The sequence below is a fragment of the Varanus komodoensis genome, unplaced genomic scaffold (genome assembly GCF_004798865.1).
Source record: "Varanus komodoensis strain SLA01 unplaced genomic scaffold, ASM479886v1 scaffold16, whole genome shotgun sequence".
NCBI classification, from domain to species: Eukaryota; Metazoa; Chordata; class Lepidosauria; order Squamata; family Varanidae; genus Varanus; species Varanus komodoensis.
Genome location: NW_025335468.1, coordinates 2,771,487 through 2,798,961, shown reverse-complemented (window position 1 = coordinate 2,798,961; position 27,475 = coordinate 2,771,487). Strand labels below are relative to the sequence as shown.

Below are 27,475 nucleotides of genomic sequence, written 5' to 3'. Positions count from 1 at the left end.
GTGTGTGCATGGGGGGTTCCATTAAAATTAATATTGGAATCAATATTGAAATTAATAGCTATTAATTTAATGCCAAACTGTGTACCATTTTCCCAGTCCCAGTATTCATGGGCTTTTTATCCAAGGATGTCTGCCCAGAATCATGGCAGCCTAGGCTAACTTTGAACATGCTTACATATTTTTGCCAACCATTTATAGAGATGCATTTTCAAGAGGTTCTTCCCTGCCCTTTTTTATGTTTTGCACATCCCTGCAGCCTCAGTTATGTGTATATCTGGAGGCAGAGGAGGGTCTTCCCCCAAAATAAAACATAATGCCTTGGTAATTGTGTGTCTGATGTAAACAAGTTGCAGATGCACACAGTGTCGTAACAGGTACGAATATAAAGTGAAGAGATATGATGCACAGAACTTCAGCAAACGAGTTACACCTGGATGAATAATACACACATTACAGAACGGAGTGATGGTACATCCACTTTCCATTACAAAGTCACTGACAAACACACTCACCTCTCTCATTGGGCTACCCTGTAGGAGCACAGGGATTGTAAAAATTCCAGCACAATTTGGCGTATTAGACTATCAAACACTCAAGGTACAAATGTAATTACAGTCATCAAGGCTTGCAGTGAAAACTGCTTTTGCAAGTTCAGATTTTTATTCATCCCCAAAGTTAATAAAAGACAGAAGATGGTGAATGTACATTTTAAGGCAAAGGTGATCTTTAGTATGATGATGGAACGTAGCTCTATTTTGATAGGAGCATAGGAAGCTGCCTCATACTGAGTCAGGCCATGGGTCCATTTAGTCCAATACGGTCAACACAGACTGGCAGCAGCTCTCCAGGATTTGGGGAAGGAGCTTTTCCAGCCCTATCTGGAGCGATGGGCAACTGAACCCGGGCACTTCTGCAGGCAAAGCAGGCCCTCTCATGGCACCCTGGCCCTGGAGCACTCACACAAGGGTCTGGCCATGGTAGGGGACTGAATAGTGGTCACTCAGGTCAAAGCCTGGTAAGATTGAGATGATCAAGGCCAAGGGTAGGCAACATGGCTTGTGGGCAGGTATTTGGGGTCACAATGGAGTGTGTCTCAGTTGTCCCACTTAAGCTCTTCTAACTGCCAGGAAGCTATAGGACTTTTTTTTCTCTCAGCCTGCATAAGGTCATGTCTTGAGAAGGTCTGATTGTGGCACATGGTGGCTGTGAGTGCTTTTCCCCACTCCATCTTGCGAGAAAGTTGTGGCCAGTTTTGCCCAGGCTGGGTCTAGGGTTTGTACTGAGTATTCCCACTGACTTGGGTCTGGATTGTAGACATTTGATCTGCATGAGGGACACTGGTAATGCCTGGCTTAGAAAGGGAAATCCAGGTGCAAAGACAATCATGGGTAGCCAAAAACAGTTTAGTCCAGCTCTTTGGCACCACCTCCAGTATCTATCTGTTTCAGGCATAATTACTGTAAACTGCCATGGAGGTGTATAGTGAGGAAAGAAAATTTACAAAGTCATACATAAATGTATGTATTACAAAACATGAAAGGCAGTAGTACATAGTGGTCAGAGTGCTGGACTGGGACCTGGGTGTGCTGGGTTCTAACCCCCACTTGGCCATGAAGTTCTCTGCTGAATTTGGGCCAGTCACTGACTCTCAGCCTAACCCACCTCACAGGGATGTTGTGAGGATAAAATGAAGAGGAGGAAGGTTATGCAAGCTGACTTGGGTTCCTTGCAGAGAAAAAGGTGGAATATAAATATAACAAAATCAGTAAAAATTTATACATTTCAAGATGCTGACATTAATGCCCCAAACCCCTGCATGCCTTAGTAGTAGGCCTTTTGCGCCTTGGTAGGTTCTCCCTAGAATGCTAGCTTGAGTGTCCCTGAGGAAGAGGCTAGCGAGAAATGCACCGGGTCTAATAACAGCAAAGTCTTCTTTCTGCCCATATGGAGGTTTTTTTCTATCCATTTCCTTGTAGTTTGTGCCTTTCCTTCCTTCCTCTGTCCCATTTACCTTAGTCCATCCTTCCTGACATTCCATCCTAATCCTTAAGAACAGCTGAGAACATGCTCCTTATTTTGCCTTCCATAGCCAAGATCACACTAGAAAGCAGCTTTCTTCTGATGCCATCTTGACAGAGGAGGATGAGCATTGGAGTCTTAATACGGCCAAGGAGCACCACATTGGAAAAGTCTGCTGTAAAGGCATGGAGGTGTTCCAGCTATCTGTCTCACAGTTGCATACCGTGTGAGGATTAAATGAAGCTATGAAAGCTGCCTTGGACTCCTCACAAGAGGAAAAAAGCTGAGTTGTAAATGCAAAATAATAATAATAATAATAATAAACTTCCCCGTCCTGGAGACTCTATATTTTTTTCCAGAGAAATGGCACACTGAACAGCTTTTCATGTTTAAAGGGTTTAAAAAGGTAAGCACAAATATTATTTCTGACGTCAGTCCTCAAACTTGCTCATGTATATTCATTTTATTGAATTTTCATTTGAATGTTGTTGCTCTCCCACCTCCAGCCCTTGGTTTGTTTTAGTGTAGAAATGCCACTAAAAGCATAACCCTATGCTTGTTTAGGTAAAAAAAGTCCCACAACTTCCATCATGCCCCAGTCAGCCAGGTGAGGGCGGCCAGTTACAGTCCCCTTTTCACCCTGTATTAATAACTTAAGTGCCACAATAAGGATTTAATACCAGTCTACTTTGTGGTCGTGTTATCTGAAAATTTCAATACTATAGCATTTCCATGTTTTAAATATCAGTTATTTTTATTCTTTATTCTTTTATTTGTATCTTTTATTCTTTATCTTAGTTGGGATAATGCAAAATGCCTCTTATCTTGACAAACTTTGCTGGGCTTTTTCAGCCTCATCACTAACCAGTCTCAGCAAGTGGGCATAGATTGTTCACCTTTGCTGCTCTTATTTCACTTCCTTATGGCCTTGCACAGAAAGACCAGCTCTCTGCCTAAGCCAGAAGAACACCTTGACTGTTGAATGAAACAGCGATTCGAGCAGGCCAAGATCATCTGATGCAAGTTATGCTTGTAGGAGAACCTGTTCAAAGCAACTGTTATTCTAACCTGTGGTCTGTAATGAAAAAGCTGCATTCCTGTTTGTCTATCAGCACTGTAACATGAAGACTTGTGAAAGGCAGACACATAAAACTTTGCACACATGCCAAAGTGACTCCAGGGCACTGCACCTCCATATTTTTGTTGGTTGGTTGGTTTTACTGAAGCAAGATTGTGGCTAAAGCCTGCACTAACCTTTAGCTTTACAACCCAAAGAGTTTGAGGTCCTGGGAAATTAATAGACTGAAGGACAGTAGTGTATCTGCCTCTTCTCCCCTGCTGGAAGGCAGTCCCACCTCAGTGGAATGGAGTGAAAGACCCCCCCTTGTAGGGCTTACAGGGTGCACGCTGTGAGCCATGCACAGGAGTGGCAGCAGCCACAGCGTAATTCATATTGGGCAGGCAAAACACATCTAACTTTTGATACCTGCATAAATTTGCTTTGCTATTTTAGACACTAAGGGATATTCCAGCCAACTTGCCAGTTTTAAGTAGAATAATTAAGAAATGGTTTATTGCACATCATTTAACATAAAGAAATGAGATGTATGGAAATTTTTCCTTAGAACTGGGAATGGAGAATCGGGAGTGAAAGTGACTGAACTGTTAGTTTGGAAGCAGTGTGGTGGAAGAACACATTCATATGGTTTCACATCATCAGTTCCATTCTGCCAACAGCAAGCACAGCCGACCAATCCCCATGCAATTAAGTAGTTCATCTGTACATTATGCAGGTATCTTTCCCATAACATTTCACTGTTTATTATGAGGGAGTGTACTTAAGAGATCTCTGTGAAAGCTGTGAATTGAATAACCTGAGCCTGGCTTTTAAGTTGTTAAAAAATCTTTATTATTACTCTCAGAAGGTGCAACATATAACACTGATGATATAACTAAATTTCAATTACATTACCTCTAAATATTCAAATCTACGGTGCAGTGCCCCACTTGCCTGTCAAACAATAGCACCCATCCACCGCCCCACTTGGTTTGGATGAGACTGGGTCCCATCCTCTTTCTATGGGCTGAAGGGAACAAACTAGTTTATGGAGCAAGGTTTAAAGGGAAGGCTCTCAGTTTGACAGCAAGGAAGAGTTAGACTTGAGAAAGGAAACCATGTTGGGGAGGCGCTGCACAGAAAGTCTATTGTGAGGACTACAATTCTGCACCAATCTACAATGTTCCTAATTCAACTCATCCTGGGGGGGGGGGGGGGGGGGGGGGGTTAGGCCATGTTTAGATGTGATGCTTAGCGCAAGGCCCAGAAATGAGAATGATTGACAAATGTATCCAGCCTTCCACACAACTGCTTTGTCACTCAAAGCTAGGCATCCCAAGGCAGTGGTGATTTTCTTGTCAATGCCTACACACACCCCAGAAAGGTGTTGAGGGTGGGGAGATAGGAAGGCAGCCTTCCTCTCTGTCACAGCTCTGAGGAAGACAAGCTCTGCAAAGGAAGGCACTGAAAAAACAGATGGTTCTGCTTCAGAGTGGCGGAACAAAACTAACTGCCACGGACTGAGCCTGATTTTGAATGCAGTGCTGGAGACATTCGAGAGGCAGCTGGGCAGCCATCTCATCTCAGGGATGCTTTCACTTGGAGTCCTGCCCTGAGCAGGGGCTTGGATTTGATGGCCTTCTAGGCTCCTTTCAGCTCTCCTGTGAGAGTGGTCCCCCCCCCCCATCCCTCAGCTTTCTCCAGGTGCCCTGTGCTGAACTGTGACTCTCATCTTCACCCATGCCAGTTGGGAATGATGGGAATTGTATTCCAGCACATCTAGTTCCCCAGATTGGGAGAGGGTCCTGTACAGAAGCACGACTCCTGCTCATGCCTGCTGCGCATGGCAGCCAAGACTGGTCTGCAGGTGCCCCATTCCTCCAAATGCAGGCCGGAAGAGCCGGTGAAAAGGCCTCTTGGTTAGCGATGCCCTTCTTTATGCCCTCCTCTGGCAGCGACTGGTGTGTCTTGGTTTCCCAGGCCCTTCAAAGCATCCCGCTCAATGGAGTTTTAAGCTGCTATCACTTTCCACCCTGCTGTGATGCTTATGTCTGACCCTTTCTACTGTTTTCTTAATCTGATTTAAATTGTTCCATTGTGATGCTTTTTTACTTCAATAGGCAAAGTATCATGGAAGTGAAATGGTGAGCACCAGTTCATCAAATGTCATGCTGAACTCACTCAAGTCAAACTAAATTCACAGGAAACTTTGTCACCCCCATTCCCGCCCTTCTTGGCATTCAGGAAAGCTTTCACTTGGTGGGAGTGAACACAGAAATTGCCATACTTAAAAGAACACCAGGGACATGCAAGCCCAGCGAATCCAGATGTTCCTCATTCTGCCCAGATGCTACAGCTAGCCCCACTGTGGTATTTGCTTGTGCGGAAGGAAGATTAAAAGAAACTGGTTAGCTTTATGAAACAGAGTGGATAATGCTTTCGCTTCCAATCAATGCAAAAAAAAGTCTCTGCAAAGCAATAAATGGAGTTTGTCAAGGTTCAGGAGACAAAGTAATGTTTTCTTGAAAAATTCTGAATTGCAAGTAGACCAAAGGAAAAAAAAAAACCCCAAAACAAAACCCAAACCCAGCCATGTTGCCCATATATAAAGAATCCAAAGTCCATATACTGTAACAGCTTAATTAGTCCAAGTCACTGGGTTCTAATTAGGCCACCTCAAATGGGGGTGGGGGGGCGAGAAGGCCAGTCAGGCTCCCCTTTCCTCCTATCTCTGTTTGTACTATATGGATTTTAGAATTTAACATAAAATCACTGTTTTAATAGCAGTGTTTATGCTCTTGCGGGGTTGAAATCAACACATTCTAACACTCCGGTTTAATTCTTGGTAGGCATATATTGCTTGCATTGTTAGAGGATTACTTCTAAAAGTAAGAAAAAGAATCTTAAGTTTTCTATTTTGTTTCTTTAAATGTGCACAGCCAAGCCAAGAAGCCACTTCTGTAGATGCAAAGGTGGTCTAAAGCCTTCATCACCACAACAAAAAACAAATTTGCTCCCCCTAAATCAAAATGGGAAGCAGCCATCAAGTATTTCCTTTTGTTCATTCCTGTTGATGTTTTGCTTCTGATAAAGGCTGAGTACTCTGCAGATACCAAGTTATGGAACATACACAGTGAATTAATAATAAGCAAACTCATGGAAGGCCCTATCTAAATTAGGAAGGCATTAGGAAGGGGGGAGGGAAAGTTGACTAGCATTTTGTTTTGTAATCGTTGTTGCAAATATTTGAGGCCTGGAATTGAAAACCACCTTCACCACCCTAAGGAGGAACCCTTTTTGCATTTCACACAGGCATCCAAGCCACACACTATGTCCTGCATCCCCGGTTGCTTCTGGTGCCAGACGATTCATGTCCTGGATCTACAAACTGAGTACTCACTCCTGCACAGTCTCTAAAGGCAAGATTCGCAGGTGCTTTGGGTTGTGCAATCCTGTATCTGTCTACTCAGAAGAAAATTCCACTGAGTTTACTACTGCTTACTCCCAGGTAAACTGGCACAGTACATTGCAGCCTAAATAGCAGCAAAACCATCAGGGCATCAGTTTAAATAGAATTACACACTGTAGTCTTGACAATGCTTGGAAGAGGATGTGTGGCTTTTGTGATTAGTTTGTACCCTTACTTTCCCTCTTCTCTTACCATTCCTTTTTCCTTGTACATCACATCTTTTAGACTGCAAACCAGTAGGCAGGGATGACCTCCTTTTATTAATTTTAACCTGCTGCAACAGCTGCTGATTGAGGAGCAGAGTAACAATACTGTGAACACATAAATGCTACATGATGAATAAAACACCTTCATGACTAATCTGTTGTAGCATGAGCCTCTGTAGTAACAGCTGATTTCATCAAATGCAAGCAACTGGTCCACTTTATGTAGGTAACTAAAATGCCTGTAAAAGTTCATTCAACCAAAAAATAGTAATAACTTAAGGGTTCCGTTCTATCTATGTTGAGGCAAAAAAAGTCTTACAATTCCAAACATTCTCTAGCCAGTCATGGATGTTATAAGACATTTTTCTGTCAAAACATACATAGCATTGTGCCCTATGTTGGCCTCCTGGCTGTCTTTGCTGGAGGATTATGGCTACTGTTCCATAATCTATACTATGATGGAGATACATGTATCTATGATCACAAGAGGTTGTGATATTGTGTATATTTCTTTGGATGTCATATCCTGTAATATCACGTTCCTCTGAAGTGAATATGCTTTCCAATAAGCACAACAAAGACTGAGATAGAAAATGGTGACTCCAACCATACCTAATTCAAAACAAGATCTTTTCAAAGTGAGTGATACGCCACAAGCTTTCCCCTCCAATACACAGAACTGCAAAACGTAATACAAAATAAATTCATAACAATTGGTTCTCCAAGCTGGTGATGTTACAATGATGGAGCCAAAAGACCACTCCATTGGTCCACAAGCTACTGCAGGGCATGCTTTTGTACTCAGATGGCTTCGGGTCTTATGCTTTCAGTTCTGAAGCTTCCCCAAGGCTTATGTGGTCTCATTTGGCGACTGGTCTTTTTTCTTTTCCTTTTCCTGTTGCTGTATTCTGATTTATGAAGATTACTTGGCAAAAATAGTTTTTGCTCTTTAACTTCTTTTGCCAATAACATCTGCCTGATAGAAGAGTTTAGGCACCGTGCTGGATTATTCACAGTGAGGAGCAAGCATGGCCTTAGCTTCGCCGGAGTGGATGCCACATGGACACAGGCTTCCTCAAGGTGGCCAGCATCTGGTTCCAGTGTGTGATGCCCATGCCACCAGCAGCCGGGCCTATGACAACATGGCCAATGTTTTCAGCTCTTCCATCTTCACAACATTCTGCAACCGTCACCCGAAGGGATAATTCCTGTAAGGACACAAGTGAGTATTAACAACAATTCCCCAGACATTCGCACTTGGAACTTTGTTACCTTGAATATGAGAATACCACCAACTCAAGAGATTGCTTTAAGATAAAGGTAGTCCCCAAGTTACGAACATGATCCAACTTGCATACAAATCCAACTTAAGGATGTTCTCAGGAATGGAACTTGTCTGTAATCTGGGGACCACCTGTACAGTGGTATAATTTGTAGCTTGAAGTTTAGTCTTATATTTGGGGAGCAAGATGGAGCCCAATGTCTTTGACTCTCTCTGTAAATTCCATTCTCTTCCTTTTGGTATGTATGGCTTTGTATGTATGACTTCGCTGGTGGTATGACTGACCTACAGGATGTTGTTCAATAGGATGCTAAAGCAACTACTCTTTCCTGATCAGCCACTGGCAGCAGAAGCTGCATCAGCATATACACAACGTGAGGACCTGTTGCTGAACACACATCACTTAACACTTGCTGATATTAAATTGCATGTGTCTTTTAAGTCTCTCTTCCCCCAGTTTGCAGAGATTCTTTTGGAGCTCCTTGCAATCTCTTTTTATAAACCACTTGAGCAGCACAATCCAACATGGTGGCCTGCAGCCCTTCAAACTCAAGGATTACCATCATCCAGGATAAAGCAGGGGGGATGCAGAGATGAGGAATGCCTCCATACTTCCCTTGTCTGCAGAACACTTTATGCAGCCGATCTTGCCCAGCTCTGACCTCAAAGTGCTCTGCCGAAGTTGGAGATGGAACTCCAATTCTTCCTATGACCACAAGAACACATCCTAAATAATTCACTATTTACCCTTATACCAGACCATTTCTGAAGAGGTTAAAAGGTAACTGCTGCACTGGTACCAGAATCCTTGTAGCACATCCTAGCAGCTGCTACTTGCAAACAACTCTTTCCTAACATGAGTGCCAAACTGAAAGGTGTGACAATCTGAACTAATCTGAATTCAGTTCAGTTGGACCTCATATGAGGCAACTGGGCCAAAATAAAAAGTATCTCTGGAAAAATATGTATAAGCACTGTGGAACATAGACTGAATTTCAGCTAGTCAGCCCTTCCCATCATGAGCTGAAGCATCTTAGTTTCAAGGTATGATTTTGTATTAAAAGCTCCTGTACCCTAAACTAAGTCAGCAGTTAACTCTATTTCCTGCATTTTCTTTCTCTGTATCTGCCATGTCCAATTTTAGACTATAAACTGCCCCAAGAACGGGCATATCCTCTACACAGGATAGGTCCTTTCTTCAATGTACACTGAAGAAACTATAAAGGAGGGGAAGGAATGGAAATAGAGCAGAAGGGCAGGGAATGAGGGTGATGGCATTCCCAAACATTCAAACACAAAGGTGCAAATAATGATCGGGTTAATGATGCATCAATGCTTAGAGACAATGGAATTTTTAAATCTCTGCATTGGATTTAAAGGAAGTATTCATCACATCTGCCCAATCAAGTTACACTCAGCCATGAGGACTAGAAATGTACTGTTACGTAACAAAAAAGGTCAGTTTTTACATGAATAAAGAACAGGAACTCAAGTGTCAGCATGCTCACTCTCTCTATATGAGAGATATAACGTACTGCAAATTGTTAAGAGTGTTGCACTACGACTCAGCAGACTTGGGCTCCAGTCCTTTTGTCCATGGGTGAGTTTGGGCCACTCATAAACTTCCAGACTAGCCTTCCTCACTGAGTTGTTGTAAGGATAAAACAGGAAAGAGGAAGATACATTTTTTGAGGAAATTTATCTGCCTGACCCAAAGAGCCAAAGGCAAATTTGCATAGTCACTGGAGAAGGTTTCTACAATGCAGAAGGGTGTTTATGCATCCTTTAGGCCCTAGTCCTGCTCTTCATTTTGTTCTACACTGTTGCAAAAATCAAACAAACACACAATGCAAAATGAGCTACAAAAGACGATTACCATATGCTAGCAGCAAACCTGCCCTCTGAGGGGATTCCTCCAGGAAGCAGAACTTGAAGCATAAGGCCCTGAAGGAAACTCACAAGCCAGAACAGGCCAGCTTTGGGTGCCCCATGAGCTGAAGGTTCTGTACTCCAGTCTTGTGTCACGTCAAGAGCAAAATCAAAGAGCCATGCTTGGCATCCTACCAGAATCATCTGATATGGCACAGAGATGGTGAAGTCGTTACCCAGAATTCTGGAATGGCTGAGTGGAAATGGGGGAAAATATGGACTGGGAAAAAAAAACCAAAACGGCTCAATCCCTGGACTTCATATGCTGCTTTGATAACTGCTGCGTGTCCAACAGTAGCACAGTACAAGTACTTGGTGACTTTTAGCAGGAGGAAAAAGAACGCAGAAATGGGAGGGGCTTTTGAGTACTAGCAACAAGGGCATAACCTGGGAAGCAAACAACTGGGGCAGTGATAGGATGCAACTTAGGCTGTGCCACTTTGATGTAATATGTTCAGGAGTGTGCAGGAGGTACAATTTAAACCACAGCATGGGCAGATGCCATGGACCCCTCCTATCCATAATTCCCCTCTCCTGGAAATCACTTCATCCCAGCAGTTTTTCTTCTAGCTATGTTATTCCCAGGGAGAAAAGAACAGCTACAGTTTTATTTGGGGTGGGTAAGGTGGAGTATAGTCCATTCACAGAAAAAATGCAAATATGTCCCACCCCCTATCTTGGACTTTACCTGGTTGCTCTAACCTTAGAAAGCCACTGTGATGCAATGGTTAGGGTGTTGGATTCGGTACCCGAGAGATCTGGTTCTAGTCCCCACTCAGTCATGGTACTAGCTCAGCGACCTTGGGCCAGATGTGGACTCTCACCCTAAGCTACCTCACAGGGTTGGTGTGAGAATAACATGAAGAGGAGACCCTTATAACAACCTTGGGCTCCTTGAGTGAGGAAGAAAAGAGAGGTTTGGATGTAATGGAATTATAACAATAATGAACTAAAAAGACAACAATTTTGCTTTTATGTATCAGTCTGCCATCATTACCTGCAGTTTGAGAACAGGCTGCAAGTACAGCAAGGCAGCATGCTGCAAGCAAAATATGAAACGCAAAGATGCAACTGTGTGTCAACTTTGCTGCACACTGAGATTATGTGACTCTGAACCAGAGGAGTCTTGGCTGTTGGTACACCAAATGCTCATGGCTAATTTTAATTTAAATCTTAACAATGACCAGGTATTTCCAAAATTCACCTACCGTATAACAAGGTCTGCCAGAATCTAATCTGGCCTCTTGAACGTTAGAGATGCAGACAACCAGAGTCTGTGCCTTAGGCCCCTCTCCCATGTCACCCATGGTTAATCTGCCAACAAAATATCTCATTTTCTACTCCCTTTGATATGCAGCTATTTATGTTGCATCCACAGTGACAGGAAAAAACAGGCTGCTGGCTGAAATTTAAATGCTCAGCTAGCTGTCTGCTCTCCAAAAAGCAACAGACTAGGTGATACACTGATCTACATGTGATGGGTTGAGGATAAGAAACTGCCATTTCCTAGGATTGGCGTCTTTTCCTATTAACACACTTAAGAAAGTTTCCGAAATTCAGTGGGACTTATTTCAGATTAAACATGCATAGGACTGCACTGCAAGATGGCAATTTTAAGCCTTTCTTTCACTGTACTGCCACTAAAGACAACTGGACCTTTCCAGAATGCATGATCTGTTCCCTAGAACCTAAGGTTTGTAGACAGAGTGGGGTGGCCAGATGCAAAAGAAGAAAAAAAGGGTGGATCCCAAACCATTAACAGCAGATATAACTTTTCCCCGTCTGTCTCAACTCTCATTATCATAGAGAGTTGGAAGGGGACCAAGAGTTGGAAGGGGCCAAGAAGGGCTTTGGGTTCAACCCCCTGCTGTTTCAGGACACCAGCTTACACCATCCCACTCAGGTGGCTGTCCAGTTTCTTTTTCAATGTCTCTAGTGTGGGAGAGCCCACCACCTCTCAAAGCAACTGGTTCTACTGTTGTATTGCTCTGACAGCGAGGAAACTATTCCTGATATTTAGCCTGCATTTGGGTTCTTGCAACTTGTATTTATTATTCCACGTCCTACACTCTGGTATCAGCAAGAAGAGATCTTGACCTTCGTCTTTGTGACAGCCTTTGAGGTACTTACAGAGTGGTACCATGTCCCTCCTCAGTCTTCTCAAGGGTGAACATGCGCAGATCTCTCAGTCTCTCCTCACAGGGCAGTGTTTCCAAACCCTGGATCATTTTTGTTGCCCTCCTCTGGACCCTTTCTAATTTTTATATATGTCTCTTAATTCCTGGTGCCCAGAACTAGACACAGTATTCCAGATGAGGTGTGACTCATATGCTAAACTTCCTTCTCCTAAATTACTATTGAATGTGCAAAGTCCTGTTCTCCCTCGTAGCTTCTTATGCTAGCTGCAACAGGAGCTTTCTTAGGGGCAATAAACAGTGGCAAGTACATGCCAGAGCAGTTTCAGCTATTCAGTTGTGCCAGTCTATTTTTTAGAGTAGTTATGAAGAACGTGTCACCCTCCAGAAGTATTTAGACTACAATTCCCATTATCCCTCACCAATGCATCTGCTAGTTAGGGCTGATGGGGAGTTACACTCTCACACCTGGAAGCTACATGTTGCCCACCCTTGTCTTACATAGTTCGTTTCTTTTTTTAACCTTTTTCTTAAATGTTCTACTACCATTCTTATTTCTATCACTGTCCAAAATGTTAGCCTAGAGATGCTGCACCTTCCTTTCTTCTACTTATATACAGTCCCTCAACCAGTTTTGGGGAGACAATGAACAGAAGGAGGTAACACAATAGAAAAAGGGTTCCCAGGGCTGTAGTGATGCTTGTGAAATCCAAGTTGAATGTTAAAGATAATTAGTCATTAACTTGAACAGCCCAGTTTTGTAGCAGTATTACTCTCTTTAACTTGGTTCACATGCAACAAGAAACCATGGTTTAATTAACCATTGTTCACTGAATCATGGGCTCTTGTTTTTGTGAACCCAACATTGTGGGTTGCTCAAATATTGTTTTACCAGACTGCAGAGGAAGGAGCCAAGAATGGTTTTAAAAAATCAATCTGTTTACATGTCAAGTACTGCAGTGGCACAAAAGCAGTTATAATACAGACAGGGAGTAGGAAAAGAAGTAACCCAAGGTCTGAGAAAACAACCCGTGGTTTAAATAAGCTTAGGTTATGTGCGATTCAGGTCTTAAGAGTTACATAGGAAGGTTCTAAAATAATACTTCCAATAGCAGCCCCATCATTTGGAAAAACTTTGTCCTCCAATCCCCCAATAGGAATTGAACTGTGTGACTTCTATCAGCAATTAGATCTGCTCAGAACAATTTCTCTCTTGTTTGCAGAGGAAATCTCAAGAGCCTTTGAGAAACCTGCAGATTGATATACAATAAAATTTTCCCTCTTCCTCCCATATCTAGGACCTAGATATTGTCATAAGCACAAATTCAGAGCCTTTTGTCCTAGCCCCTGGGATTAATGAAGGAAATGGATAAGCCACAGCTGCAGCCCTTTGCTTGGTCATTATGGTAACCCATCCTTTTACTTGTCTCCATGCTGCTGCTGAGTAAAAACTTCATCCATATAATCTCTTTTTGAAGATGATTCTTTTAGAGATGTTCTATTAGCTTCCAGCACAGTTGCCTTTGAATGACTGAAAAGCAAATGAAATTATGTACTCGGCCTTCCAGGTGATGCAGTAATTTTGTTTACATCTCCCTTGCTGGCTTTGCCTTCCCAGAGTTTAATTTGCAAGTCTCTGCCTTGCACGCCAAAAAACCTTGCAGGCAGAATCTGTTGCCCATCCAGAGAAACTTGTGAACCGTAAGGGTTCAGGAACAAAAACTACCGATGTCAGCAGGAGTAAGAAATTAATGTAGTATTCCTGTTCTTCTCTAGAGGGATACTGATGTATACTGATATTCTTGCCTGGATTCTTCAGAAGGTCACAATCATTTGTCAGCATCCACCTTTAATATGGGCTTGTGGCGACTGGCAAAAAATGGATTTGACCAGTAGCAGCCAGGCATTTACAGAAACGGTTTGGCATGAGGACACAGCTGTTGCTCACACATCAAAATGGCTGGGTGAATTGGTCTTGAGATGAAATGGCTTCTGAAATAATTCCCATAGATGGAGCTTTTAAGGAAGATTTGGGGATAAAACTAGGACGTATTTGGAACAAAATCACATAAACTCCTCCGCATTTCTGGCACATTTCTCAGTTAGACAGTCTGATCCTATCAACTGGCCCCAGCTGCTGCTAAAATAGTTTGCTCTCTGAAAGCTATATCTGAACTCGGCACGTGAGGCAGAAACACACTGCTGAACCCCTCATGTCTTTAAAACTGCAGAGTAACTTAGGCGGCACCCCTTGTTCTGAAGCCAAGGGGCCTTGTGGCAGCCCATCCCTACCAGTGTGTGCCCAGCATATGCCCCAATGACAGCTTTGCATCAGCATGCTTAACATTTATCTTGTGTCCATGCACATGTGTAACTGGCTCAGCATAAGCGACAATGGCTGAAGGGTGCGTAGTTCTGTGGCAGATCACATACTTTGCATGTACAAACACCCAGATTCAAGGACTGGCATTTGCCACTAAAGAGAGGTGGGCAAGTCTTCCACTTGAGATTCTAGAACTGTTGTCAGGCATATGAACAAAGAAGGCTATTATCTACCTATCTACCTGCCCATGTCTATACAATCCAATAGCTCAGCGAGTCTTATTGGCTAATGCAATGGGATAAAAAGCTGAGAGACAGAGAGAGAGCGTGCGAGCTGAAGCTCTATCGTAGAGAGGAAAAATAGCTTGACTCAATGTAAATGGTTTATGCATTCGTATCTAAGTATGAAAGTCTCCTGGATCAAGGTGCACTGGGCTTCAGATCTAGTAGGTCAGCAGAGAGGAATCTGCAGACTTCCAGAGATCGATGGACTATTACTCCAATTAGCGCTGTACTGAGGGAAGCATCAGGCATTCCCTGCTACTGTAATACACCCTTCACTGAGGCTAAAGATAAGGGCAGGAAAGTAGCAACAGAACAACGGATATCCTGAAAATAAAACAACCTTCCAACCAGCACATGTAGGAGCCATGATGCCAATATCCCAGCAGGGCCTGGGCCAAGGGTGGATTCTTTAAACCCTCAGGAGGGATCGGCTGCCCCACTGCATCACAGTCGAAACCTACGTCGCTCTAGTGCACCACCACTATGATTTGCATGGATGACGCTCTGAGCTGAGCACGGTATCGTCAGGCCACGTTGGACCAGCAGACTCTTACCTGAAGGACAATTGCTGGCACTGAGAAAATCATGGCCTCGTTAAAGACTGGGTTTGTGTCACCCCTCTTCATTGCAGTCTTCTTCTTGCTGATCTTCCTCCCATCCTGCAGCAAGTACACTTTGACAAAAGGATCTGATAGGATGGTAAGAAGAGGGTGATCTTAATTGGGTCCCAGGAAAACAGTTATCTGTCTGCTGGCTTTACCTTGCAAACTGTGTACTATCTTGCTTTAGTGCTGCCGCCTGTAAAGTGCCCTGAAATGCCCTGTGTGTGCAGACCCTGCCAGGCTGGATTCTCTAAGTGCACACAGAACCTTCCTTAGCACCGTCTGGTGAAATCGCAGTTTATCTTTTTGTTAGGTCTGGTTCTAAAGTGTTAGATAAAATGTTAAAGTCAGAGCCCTTGGGATAGAATGAAAAACATACCAGTTAAAAGGCCTGGATAACCATCAAGAGCAATATAGTTAATTAAAACTGGAAACTAATTGATCACTTCTGAGACCCATCAAAGAGACTCACCTCCTACAGATTTTCAAATTCTGCTGAGGGTTATTTAAGTAGCTAAAATGTGAGGACTAAGGGAGGGACATTCCAGAGTATTTGATCACTGCCCTGCTGTGATGACACTCTGGAGAGGACCAGAGAAGCTTAAAAATACTTCCTGAAATTCTGTGTCCCTGTTTCCCCCTTGCTGAATCTTTCATTACTGAAAGAACTAATGACAGCATAACATAGCTAACTGGACTGGCAAAAGCCATTAACACTTTTATTCTTTCCATGTGTTTCTCATTATTATGCACTTTTTGTAAAACATTTATCTTGTTGAAGGTTTGGCATGGATTCCATCCTGAAATCAGTAGCAACAGGTTGTTCACTGTGCTTTCCACTACAAGCTTTGTAGTAGTTAATGTGTCGCCAGGAATTACCCTACTCACTGACTGGTTCACACAATTGCAGAGTGGTTAATACGCCACAGGATCCTGTGTCTACCACCCCATTTACATAATTGCTCTTCCTGGGTGTGGCTTGTTATGATGTGGTTGGAATGAATAACCAACCACCCAGAACCCATGGGCTGTTCTGGGGTGTCATCATGACAAGCTGTACATGGCCAGAGTAATTATGTAAATGGGGTGACATGCAACTAGCATAAGTGGATGGAAGTTTATTAACTACCCTTTGATTATGTGACTGCCCAGCATAAGTGATAAAGCAGAACCTTCCCTTAGTTGTAAATTCTTCTCAACTGCAGAAAAAAGCAAAATGTTTTATTTCAGTGCTGTTGATATAAGCATTTGTTATGCATTGATCAATTCAAAATCAATTTTTTAGACAGTGTAACATATAGTCATATGAGAAGTGAATCACATTTACTCAGAATATATTACATGGTTATTCTGAATGCCAGATGCTTCAATCAACTGAATGTACTATCAGTTATTGAAAGCTGATTAATTAATTATATATGGTACAGCCTGAGTCCAAAGCACACTCAGTGCTGTGAATTAAGCTCCAATATACTGTCAGTTTAATGTGATGTGTACATTCCTGTATATTTTTAACCATAATTATGATGGAACTGTTTGGGCTTCTCAAAGCCTAACAAAGAGTAGCTTGCAATCTTACAGTGGCCAGGAGCACTTCTGGAATACTTCTGGAAATCCTTCTAACACACTATCAATTGCCATTTCCTCAAATTTGCATAAACTGGCATGTGTGTAAAGGATCAGTGTCACTGTCTGACAAAACCAGCACATTCCTGTATCTCAATCCAATGGGCTTTATTTATAGATTTATATGCCACCCACTAGTGCTGGGGGATTGTCTTACTCTATTACAGTAAACAATCAATACTCCAGGTATTAAAACCACTGAAAAACAATAAAACCTCTTATATAAATCCAAAACAATATAATACTTGGCCACTAAAATTGTATCAAGTGAGCAGGACAACAACAACAGATTAACAAATTGATTTAAGTCGGTTATTAAAACAAGTATTGAAACATCTGAAGAAGAGGAATGTTTTTGCCTGGTGCCAATATGAGAATAATGTTGGTGCCAGGCAAATTTCTCTGCAAACGAGGGGCAGCCATCAAGAAGGTCCTTCTTCTGTTTGCCATCCTCCTCGTCTCCTTGAAGGATGGCTCTCTCAGAAGGACCTCCTGCCCTGATCCTAATGGATAGGTAGGTATATGTGGGAAAAGGCAGTCGTTTATGTAGCCAGGTCCTAAGACGTTTGGGGCTTTTATATGTAAAAGCAAGCACTTCAGACTGGCCGCGGGCTTCAACTGGTAACCACTGTAGCTTATATAGAATTGGTGTTATATGGGCCTATGAACTGGCACTTGCCTCTAACAGCATGGCCTGATTTTGGACCAGCTGGATTCACCAGTCTTCAAAGGCAGTTCCATACAAAGCGCACTGCAGTAACCTAATCTGGATGTTACCAGTGCATCTGTGACTATGACCAGACTCTGTCTGTCCAGGTAGGGGTAGAGCTGATACATACGCCACAGATGAAGGAAGGCACTCCTGGCTATTGAGCCCACCTGGGCCTCTAGTGATTGTCCTGGGTCCAGGAGCAACCCCAAGTGGTGGACCCTATACTTTAGGGGGTGCAACCCCATCCAGGACACTGCAATGACCCTCCAACCTGTTCGACAAACCACCTACCAACAGCACTTCCATCTTGTCTAGACTGAGTTTCAGTTTATTGGCCCTTATCCAGTCAATTATTGAGCTCAAGCACACATTCATTTATTTAAAAGATTTGTATGCCACCCAATTGTACCACAGCACCTCTGGGCGGCTCACAACACAACACATTCAACACAGAGACTGCCTCCCCAGGATTAGATGGGAACAAGAGGTAGAGCTGGATGTCATCAGCATATCCTATCTGGCACTGGGGCAGATAAGGAGGGCTCTTTACTAACCTGCCGTCACTTTGCCATTGGTCCAGATGAGATTCTTGGCTTTAACAACAACTACTGTTAATCGCTCTGCTGTTGGTAGATAGCTAAGAGAAAGCAGGATTTCACCCACTGAATCAGTTGCCTATAGAGAGAAAAAAGAGACAATCAATTGCTCATTATTCTATTAGTCTTGCAAAAGAACTAAGGGTAGAAATGAATTCCTTGTCTCCTGGCAGTGAGGAACATTAGAAAGTGATTGATGTAAGTATGATAAAGTTGGAGGACCAACAACAATGTTCAGAAGACCTGGGTGGGCCACCTGGAGCTCTGCCGTTCTCACACAGCTGAAGACGCTTCCATCCCCAGCACAGAAACAAAGGAAGCTGCTTTATCCTGAGTCAACCCTTGGTCCAGAACGCCCCGTACCATCAGTGCAATGTGCCTCTAGGACTGGGCCAAGATTTTTTGCAAAGCAGCAAGTGGGGTTCCCTACCCACCTCTAAGGAGAATAAAGCACAATGCTATCCAATGCTGATGTCTGAAGCAGAAAATTCCACACTACCTCCCCTCCCATGTGTAATAATAATAGTATTAATCCCAGGGATCCAGTCCAGCTGAGGCACCTCACTTCAGATTCAAGGAAGAATCTTAGGGAGGAACAGAACAACCTGTTTCAAAGTTAACATGCGGTTTACTGAATACATGTAGTGGTAAAAGCTAGTTACTTAGAAACTTTGTGCACTCCTGGTTCCAAGTGGAAAGCCAAAAAACAACGGCCTTTGCCTTGAATTTTATACCATTCTTCTCTCTCTGTTTCAGAGGCTGTCAGTATATGCAAGATATCCCCTTCCCAAGAGACAAGCGAGAGAGGTGAGAGAAGGCCCAGCTCTCCTGATTAACTTCAGCAACAAGGTGTGCAAACTTCCTTATGGCAAGGATGAATCAAGGAATTCATCGATTCTGACAGCTGTGGGGATCTCATATCTTCATCGAGGCCTTACATGGCAGCAGCTCCCACTTAACTTCTCATCTAGTTATTGATCCCAATAATCCCAGTAATGATTCCAACAACTAACAAGATGCTGCCCTTGCACGACACCCAAACTCACATGGAGATTGCCTAATGGGAAGGGCACATCAAGACAGCAAGCCTACCTTGTTCATGTCCTGCAGGTATAGCCAGGCGTTGAAAGGCCGGATAGAGAGATCCAAATCTGACAACTTCAGTTCTGCTACACCGGTACTGATGTTTCTTTCATCCTCATCAATCCCAAAGACAGAAAATCTCAGGCTGTTTTCCTCCAACGCAGAAGGATCCAAAGGGATAGAAAACCTCTCATCAAAAAAGACAGAGTAGGCACTCCTTTGAATCTGCACCAACAAAAGGAAAGAGTGATTAAAACATGGCAGTTGAAAAATCCATGCTATGAGTAACGGCATTTGTTAATCTGCTCCTTGGTATTTGCCCGTCCAGGAAAACAAGCGTATTTTTAACAGTAGCCAGCTGTAGAAGAAGAACACAATGAAGCTGACCATGACTTAAAAAGGGCACTCCATCTCACTGACCCTTTTCATCCAAGTGGAGAATTCCTCACAAGGGACCTGAGTAAAGAAAAGCGACAATCACAGGCAGAAAGTCAGCAGGGTACAAAAGAAGTGTGCCTCCTTAGAGTTATTAGGGCCTCTGCACATTCTCCCCACACACAGCATGGTTAACAACACAAGATAATGATTCAAATGAGCCACAGAGTCCTCTGAAAAGAGAGTCTGTCCTCTCTTCTAAACTCCTCCAGAAATTGGTGGGCTTCTGGAAGCAAAAGGTGCTGAGAAATGTGTTAGCAAAGCCCTCTGTGACAGTTAAGCCTTCTGTCTCATGATGATGCACCTCAGCCTCACAGCTATGTTTGTGAAACTGCCACGAAGCCAGAAAATTAGGGAGGGGGAGGGGAAAAAGCTCAGTCCTGTTTTGTAGCCATAGCAAGACTCAACATTAGTGCTGATGTAATGACTGTATCCCAGGAGAGCAAGAAAGCAAGCAATAGGCTGGTGTCAGCCTTAATTCAAGCCAGTTAAGGATCTGCTTCCCTCAAATATTTGTCTTAGATGCCTAGAACACTTCCTGTATTGCCATCTCTCTGGATTTCTCATATACTATGGATTGGCGCTAATTACTTTCTAATTGCTTATTGATCCCCTGATTTCTGCTGCTATACTGACAGTTCATCTTTTAACTACCCCTTGCTTCCAGCAGCACCACTGCAGTGGTCACTTAAGGATAATGAAGGATGCCTTCCTGAACCCAGGGGTCAAAGGGTTGGATGGAGTTTCTGGCCTGCTCTCCGTACCAAGTCCCTAACTTTGGCTTCTGTCCGGCATTCCTCTTTGAATAATGTGATCAGCACACTTTGCTGATTAGAGCATTTTCCTTGTGCTCATTCTCCAAAGCATTTGCATTAAACAATCCATGATTTAGCCACTTAAGCAACAACAGCTTCCAGAATTAGTGATTTTGTGCCAGTGAATGTGCCTGCGGCACAGCCAGACACATACTGTGGAGGCCACAGCCTGGACCCATTCACCCAACTAGCTTCCATCCTAAGGTTGCCACCTTCAAATCACACCAAGCCTGATGTTTATCACAAGCTCTGGCTTTGTGGAGAGCCACTGTCCCTTTTTTAAAGCACAAGCAGACAGCTCAAGAAGGGAAGGGAGCCTGATCAGGACCATGAAATGGGGAAAAAGAAGTCTTGGGTCCTCTGAGGTGGAGGAGGCCTTAACATTTTGCCTCTGCCAGAGTCCCATTTAGAGGTGTGAAGGCCTAGAAAACACACAGCCCAATAAAATAGAGGTGAGAGAGCTGAACCCAAAGAAATTAAGGTTAAGACCTTTTTATTTAATCAATATTTTAATATGTTTTAATAATGAATTTTACTGTTGTATTTTTATTAACTTGCAGCCAGAATGAGTTGTCAATTTATTTATGCTGTAAGCCGTCCAGACACACAAGTAATCGGACGGCATACAAATATTTATTTATTTATTTACAAATGAATGAATGAATGTTTAATGTCTCATTTGTTTTGTTCTACTTCCAGGCTGGCTGGCGGGTTGCATCCCTTGATTTCAGCCCATCAAGGGATATATTGCTCGCCCTGGGGAGTTCTTTTCCTGGGATGCATCCTATTACTTTTCAAACAGCCTTCCCCAACTTGTAGCCTGAGACGTCTGGAGGGCACCAACTCCCATCTTCTCCAACTGGTGGCCACATATGCTTGAGGCTTAAGGGGACTGCAGCTGAGATCTTCTGGAAGGAGAAAGACAGTTTTCAGAAGACTGGGAGTGTTAAGGAAACATGGAACAAATACCTCCAGAGTTCTTGGATGCTCGTACAATTTGGCCTGAGCCTTTCTTTTGACCCGATAAAGGAATTGTCCTGGTAGAGATTTTGAAATGACGTGCATAAAGTTCCCCCGTAATATATCTGACTCAGAGAAAACTGGCAAAATCTGAGCTCTGCTGCTGAGGGGAGGGGGCCCTGCCCTAGGAATATCCTATTTGAGAAAGAGATAGCTGTGGCCCAGTCCCCAGTCACCTTCCATATGCCTTAAGATATGGGAAGGTGTGGGATGCTTTTGGAAAGGTCGCTGGGAAGCAGCTCTTTCCAGGCTGCCCAGAAGCATGAAGGGCCAGTATCTTGCCTCAACAACTTGCTTCCAGAAGTGGGGATTTTGGCAGGTACAGCTCATGATCTCCTGCAATCTGCACAGTTGAGAAAAACTGCAGCAGCTGAATGGTTTTTTGCGCTTACTCATAAACAGGGCTCTGTTTTGCCACAGGTTTGCACACACATGCATAGCCTTTAAAAGCATTAAAGGGAATCTGAGACAGGGCCTTCTGGTATTGGCACTGAGGCTTGGTGTTCTCTCTCCCAGGTGATGGTGTTCATGCCAACACCATTAATCCAATGTGTACTTCCATGCGCAGTCACTTTTCCAACTCCAGGAAAAGGCCATGAATGTTTGTGAGAGGCTGTTCAGTATTTAATAAGTTCACCCTTAAGCTCTCCTTCCCTTGCCGATCTTTTTTCTTTTTGCTGGCTTTTGGTTTCTGTGTACTATTGCTTAATTGATTAATTAGCTGTTTAGATACTGTGTGATAGTTTTCATTTTAATTTGCATATTTGTGTGCACATGCATTTAAAATATTGGTATCTGCCTTCAATATCTTTGATTAAAAAAAACAAGATATACAGATTTAAATAAATGACTAATCACACTCTTAGGGCCAACAAAATGATTTTTTTTTTTTTGCTTGAATGAAGCCATGGGAAGGGGTTGGTTTGGATTGTAGCCACAGAATTAGGATGAGGGGGATTAACCGCTTACCCCCTCAGTGGGCTCCTCAGTTTAAATCAACCCCCTCTCCAATGCTGCTAGCTGTGAAGGAAAAATAAGATGGGGATATAAATGCGAAAAAATCAATATACAATTGTGATCCACTATTGTCAGGATTTACCCAGCGTTTATGTTCAAAAAGAGAAAGAGAAGCAGCATGGATCAAGGCCCTGTGGCTGCCTGGTCTTCTTATCTGGAATAATTTTCATTCTATTCTCATGTCTGACCACATGCAAATAAACATGCACAGATACGTTTGTCTTTATTCCTGTTTCTGTTCCAGCGCATAACCCTAACCCAGGCCCAGAATGATGTAGTGGTTAGAGTGTTGGACTAGGACCAAGGAAACCCAAGTTTAAATCCCTCCTCTGGTTGCTGTGTGATTGAGGGCCAACCTCTGTACCTCAGCCTAACTTACTTCAGAGGGGTGTTACGAGGATAAAAAAGGGGAAAACATATGGCAGTATGACTGCCCTGGAGGAAAGAAGTGATATACAATGTGTCCAATATAAGGCCATCCAAAGTCATGATCCCTTTCACCAAAGACTGGGCCAAACACAGCACAGTGTGACCAGATTACGCTCCAAGAAGGAAACCCTCCCTCACTTTCCCTCAGCCTTTGTGAGCTGATCATTAGTCAGAAAGGAGCATGTTACTCCTATCCCTCTGTACGCCCGCTGCAACTGGTATAAGAGGCACACCATGCCGCGAATTTAGATACAAAGGAGGAGAGTTTCCTTGGCCTGCCTCTGAGTATGTAAATGTACCAAGTGAACCTCCTTCCCTCCCTTCCCTTCACTCCTTGTCTGCTTCTGTCTCCCATTCCCAGGGTGCGTGGGAGGTTTGCTAAATAAATGATCAAGCCTGCAGTGCAAACTCAAAGACGCCGTCGCTTTAGCATTCGAATGGAAATGCTGTAAACAATGTCTGCTCATGGCAAGTCCTTCCAGCCCCTTTCCCATTTCCCTACCGCCATCACCCGTGATGGACTCATCAGCACTGGGGTCCGCGTTTCATGAGCGCCTACTTTGCTGGAGCAAAAGCGTTCATTTCAGGCAAAGATCAACAGGGAGGGAATGATTTGTCTTGCCAGTCTGCAGCAGAGCCACCGACTGACAGGAATGCATGCTGGACACGGGCTCTGCACTACCACACTCTCAGCTACGTTCATGGGATCCTCTTTTAAGCTACACATTCAGACAATTGTCCCAACTCTCTACTACAGTGGCCATGTCTTCTACTTTAAAGAGAACAGTTCTCTATTCGAAGGCATTCCCTGTTTGAAGGGTTCTCTGGCCCAAATCTATTTTAAAGACAGAGACCCATACTAAGAAGGTCTTGAAGCTGGCCATTAACCTGGGCAGCAGAGCTGAGCAGGTCCATAGGCCATCATCTTCCCCACTATGGCAAGGTGACTCATATTTTATTTCCGGATTTGGATCTGCATTTGTACATTGCCACATGCAAACTGAATCACTGCCCTCTTGTGTTCGCCTTTTTGGTGATGTGCAAGTAGACTCCCTACCATCCTGGGTGCTTCCAGACAGAGGGCTCTTTGTGCTATTAATCAAAAGACATTGAGTTCCCACTAGATGACAGAATCATACAACAAACCATGCTCTAGGCTGAAGATGAGTGGAATGAGGCTTGTTGAACCATGTGTTGTTGTGTGAACCTGGGTGTGATTATAAACCATGGTTTGTTAACCAGAAATAACCCAAAGTTCATGGCACAACATGGGTTCTCTTGGTGGGCTGTTCATGGTTAAAAACATGATTTGTTACCACAGCTGGGTCCCCACAACATATCAACAACAACCCACAGTCAATCCATACTCACTCTGGGTCATGCTGTGAGAACCAGCAATAATGCAGTTATTCTGTCTTTCCCCCACTTAATGAATCTTTTTTCTGATAAAGAAAAAAGGTAGAAGCAAGTGTTTGGAAACATGGGAAGGGTACAGGTAGAACGTTACAACATTTGGATATCCACCTGTAAACATGGACTAGTGAAGCAGGGATATTTAATGATAAAACCTTATCCGGAAGCCCTTCTGCACCATTCCATGCAAATTGCTCCATTTACGTTATTCTTCATGAAATAAGGATTAGTTTTTAATCGTGTAGCATGAGGCTGTGTATATTCATGCAATGTTTATATTTGTTGGTAAACGAATTCCATTAATCTATTCATGATGACATAGTATTCCAGATTTCTGTAAGACTACTGGGCAATTTTTCTGTCTTGAACACATTATCGCAGATGTTTGGTTTTACAGTTTACAGTTCTCAAAACTGTGAATTTGTGTCTGCAGAGATCATGTGCCTCTTCTTCACACCAAAAATGTTACAAAAGAAACATACAGAGTTGAGAAAAAGACCTGAATCCCATTGTTCCTTTGCAAATCTATGTACACAGAATCAACCCCTTACCTCTTAAGTGCTGCTCAGTTTCAAAAAATTCCATGAATAGAAGATTGTTGGGAGAGGAATAGATCTGCACAAGAAATGTAAGGAGGGAGTGGCAAGCAGTAAAAATGAAAGTGAAACCTTTTGAAAAGAATGCTCCCCTAGTCTTTGGATCTTTTGGTGCATAGCCTGAGGTTTATCATATTACTTCCCTAGAGAAGAAAACCTATAATGGGCACAGGTTGTAAAAGAGATCCAGTTCGGGAATATTTTAATGAACTTCCTCTACCTATGGGTAAGGCAAGCATGTGTGCAAATTATATAGAAAGCCATTTAAATCTAGTCTTACTGACTAGTGATTTAAATCATGATTTAAATTGATTTGATTTAAATCAAATCCACCCTATCCCACAACTTCTGAACATGGCTGAAAGGTAGAGACCTCGCGAGAAAAGGCTTGTGGGTTGGAAGTATGTAAAGAGAGTGCCCCCAGAAGCCCATGCAATGTGCACTCCCACCCCAAAATAGCACCTCCTGATGCAAAGGCTTTCCATTGCTCTCAGGGAGACGAGTTTTCAAGTCCAGCTCTAAAGCTTCTGTAGCTACCCATCCCAGGGCTGCTGCATGTAAAACAGGTGCTCCCCCACCACATCCATGTCCTTCAGGGATGGCAGGCCACCCATTTGCCTGCTCTGGCTTCAGGTCTCCTCTTCCATCAGCACAGTCTCTCCCAAACGCTTCAGCCATGCTCTCCCGCCCTTAAGTGCTGAAGCACAACCTTTGCAGGTCATCTTGCCAGAGGGCAGAGATCAAGGACCAGAGGCATCTTTTCTATATCCAGTCTGATCCTTTGTCTCACCCTGTAGCACACCACCTGCCACAGCACTGGGAAAATGTGCTGTTTGTGAAGTGTGTGTGAACTGTGGCTGTTCTGCATTTAAAGAGACACACGGGGCGCTTCCAGCCAGAGGGCTCTTCACGCTACCAATGAGAAGGCACTGGGCATCTACTCTGGCTTCTCATTTTTGTTCTTATTTTTTGTGGAAAGAAAAAAGATGGGGGATGTAAGCCAGTGCAGGAGACTTACACATGAAAGGCGTCATCCCTTCGACTCCCATTTAAAGTCCCCTGACAGGGGCAGGTCTATTGCACCATTAAAGTCATATCTAGGAGCACCCCACAGAGTTGTACACCCTACCTTCAGCACCCCTATGTACAAGCCAACTGAAGTTAATGTTTCAAAATAGTTACTTCACAACCTTTTATGAGTGCTTTTAGACATAATAATAGCATCCATAATTTATCACAGGCTTCACTGCACAGAAAAGTGAAAAAAACACATGTCCTGCTTACAATTTAACTAACCTCACCACCCTAAACAAACACAAAATAAAAACCCTTACAAACTCCAAGAACGAGGCAGGACCTCAAGGGAAATGAAAGGAAATTGGTAGTTCAGAGACCAGCAGCACAGGAGAAATGTTTTCAGGGGCTTCCAGCCCACTAACAAAGGTGGAAGAGGTGGGAATGGCCTGGTGTCACATGGTGCAGAGAAAGGGGACAAAGGGAGGGGGCAGAAAACAGAAGTCAAACAATAGTAAGGCAAGAGTGTTAGCACTGTAGAAATGGCAAGAATCCAAGCCAAGGAGGAGGAGGTGATAAGAAGAAACCAAGGAACACAAAGATATATGAAACAAAAAGTAGTAAAACTGGATCTGATAAGGCGGCAGGAGTCAGTAAAGAAAGAACAAAAATGAACAGAACAAATACAAAAAAAACTAAGAACAAGGCAGAAGAATCAAGACTAGAAGAGAAAGGTGAAACTGGGAGAGATGGGCCAAAAAGATCTACAGTGGTTTAAAAAGCCCTATCTAAAGGGGAAAATGGCAGGTAAACTTGACCCATGAGGCCCATTCAACACCATCTGTGCTGGCTTTTTTCCCTCATGTTCAGGATGAAGATCTGGGAGGTTTTCTAAGTATGTTCAACTGAAGGTGCCTAGAAGACTCCTTCCGAGTCAGGGTCTTGATAGGCTTTGAAGAGGAGCTCACATTGGGGGGGCAAGGGAGGGGGGGGGGGTCTGCACATGCACCCTGTCTGCCTCCACATTTTGATGCCAAAGCCTGAAGAGTTTGTATCTTCTGCAGAAGACTGAATGAAAACCAGGAAGCCACTTCTTTGAAAGGGGTTTTGAGAAATGCTGCAGAGATGATATTATTATTATTATTATTATTATTATTATTATTATTATTATTATTATTATAACATTTCTATGCTGCCCCTTGCCGAAGCCTCGGGGTGGCTTACAACACAATAAGATACATTCAAATACAAGAGAACATAATAAATTACCACTTAAATACAAAAATACAAAAAATACACTGAGATACAATAATATAAAATTAAAATTAGCAGTATAAAATAAGTAAATAAAGAATATAGGAGGAGAAAAGAGAAGGAAGAAGAAGTTGTCCTGGCCAGATCATATATTTTAAC

General features: G+C 43.2%; 1 protein-coding gene across 1 annotated transcript in view; it reads right to left on the bottom strand.

Annotated features, from left to right (window-relative positions):
• Positions 1 to 6,786: 6,786 nt before the first annotated feature.
• SYT12 (synaptotagmin 12) overlaps positions 6,787 to 27,475 on the bottom strand; it is a 68,942-nt gene continuing 48,253 nt past the window's right edge. The window contains exons 6-9 of the mRNA XM_044426116.1: positions 19,333 to 19,548; positions 18,199 to 18,319; positions 15,259 to 15,392; positions 6,787 to 7,959 (exon numbers count right to left, since the gene is read on the bottom strand). Of these exons, the coding sequence (XP_044282051.1) occupies positions 7,786 to 7,959; positions 15,259 to 15,392; positions 18,199 to 18,319; positions 19,333 to 19,548 (645 nt within the window). The 3' untranslated portion in view covers positions 6,787 to 7,785. The remainder of the gene's footprint in view (positions 7,960 to 15,258; positions 15,393 to 18,198; positions 18,320 to 19,332; positions 19,549 to 27,475) is intronic.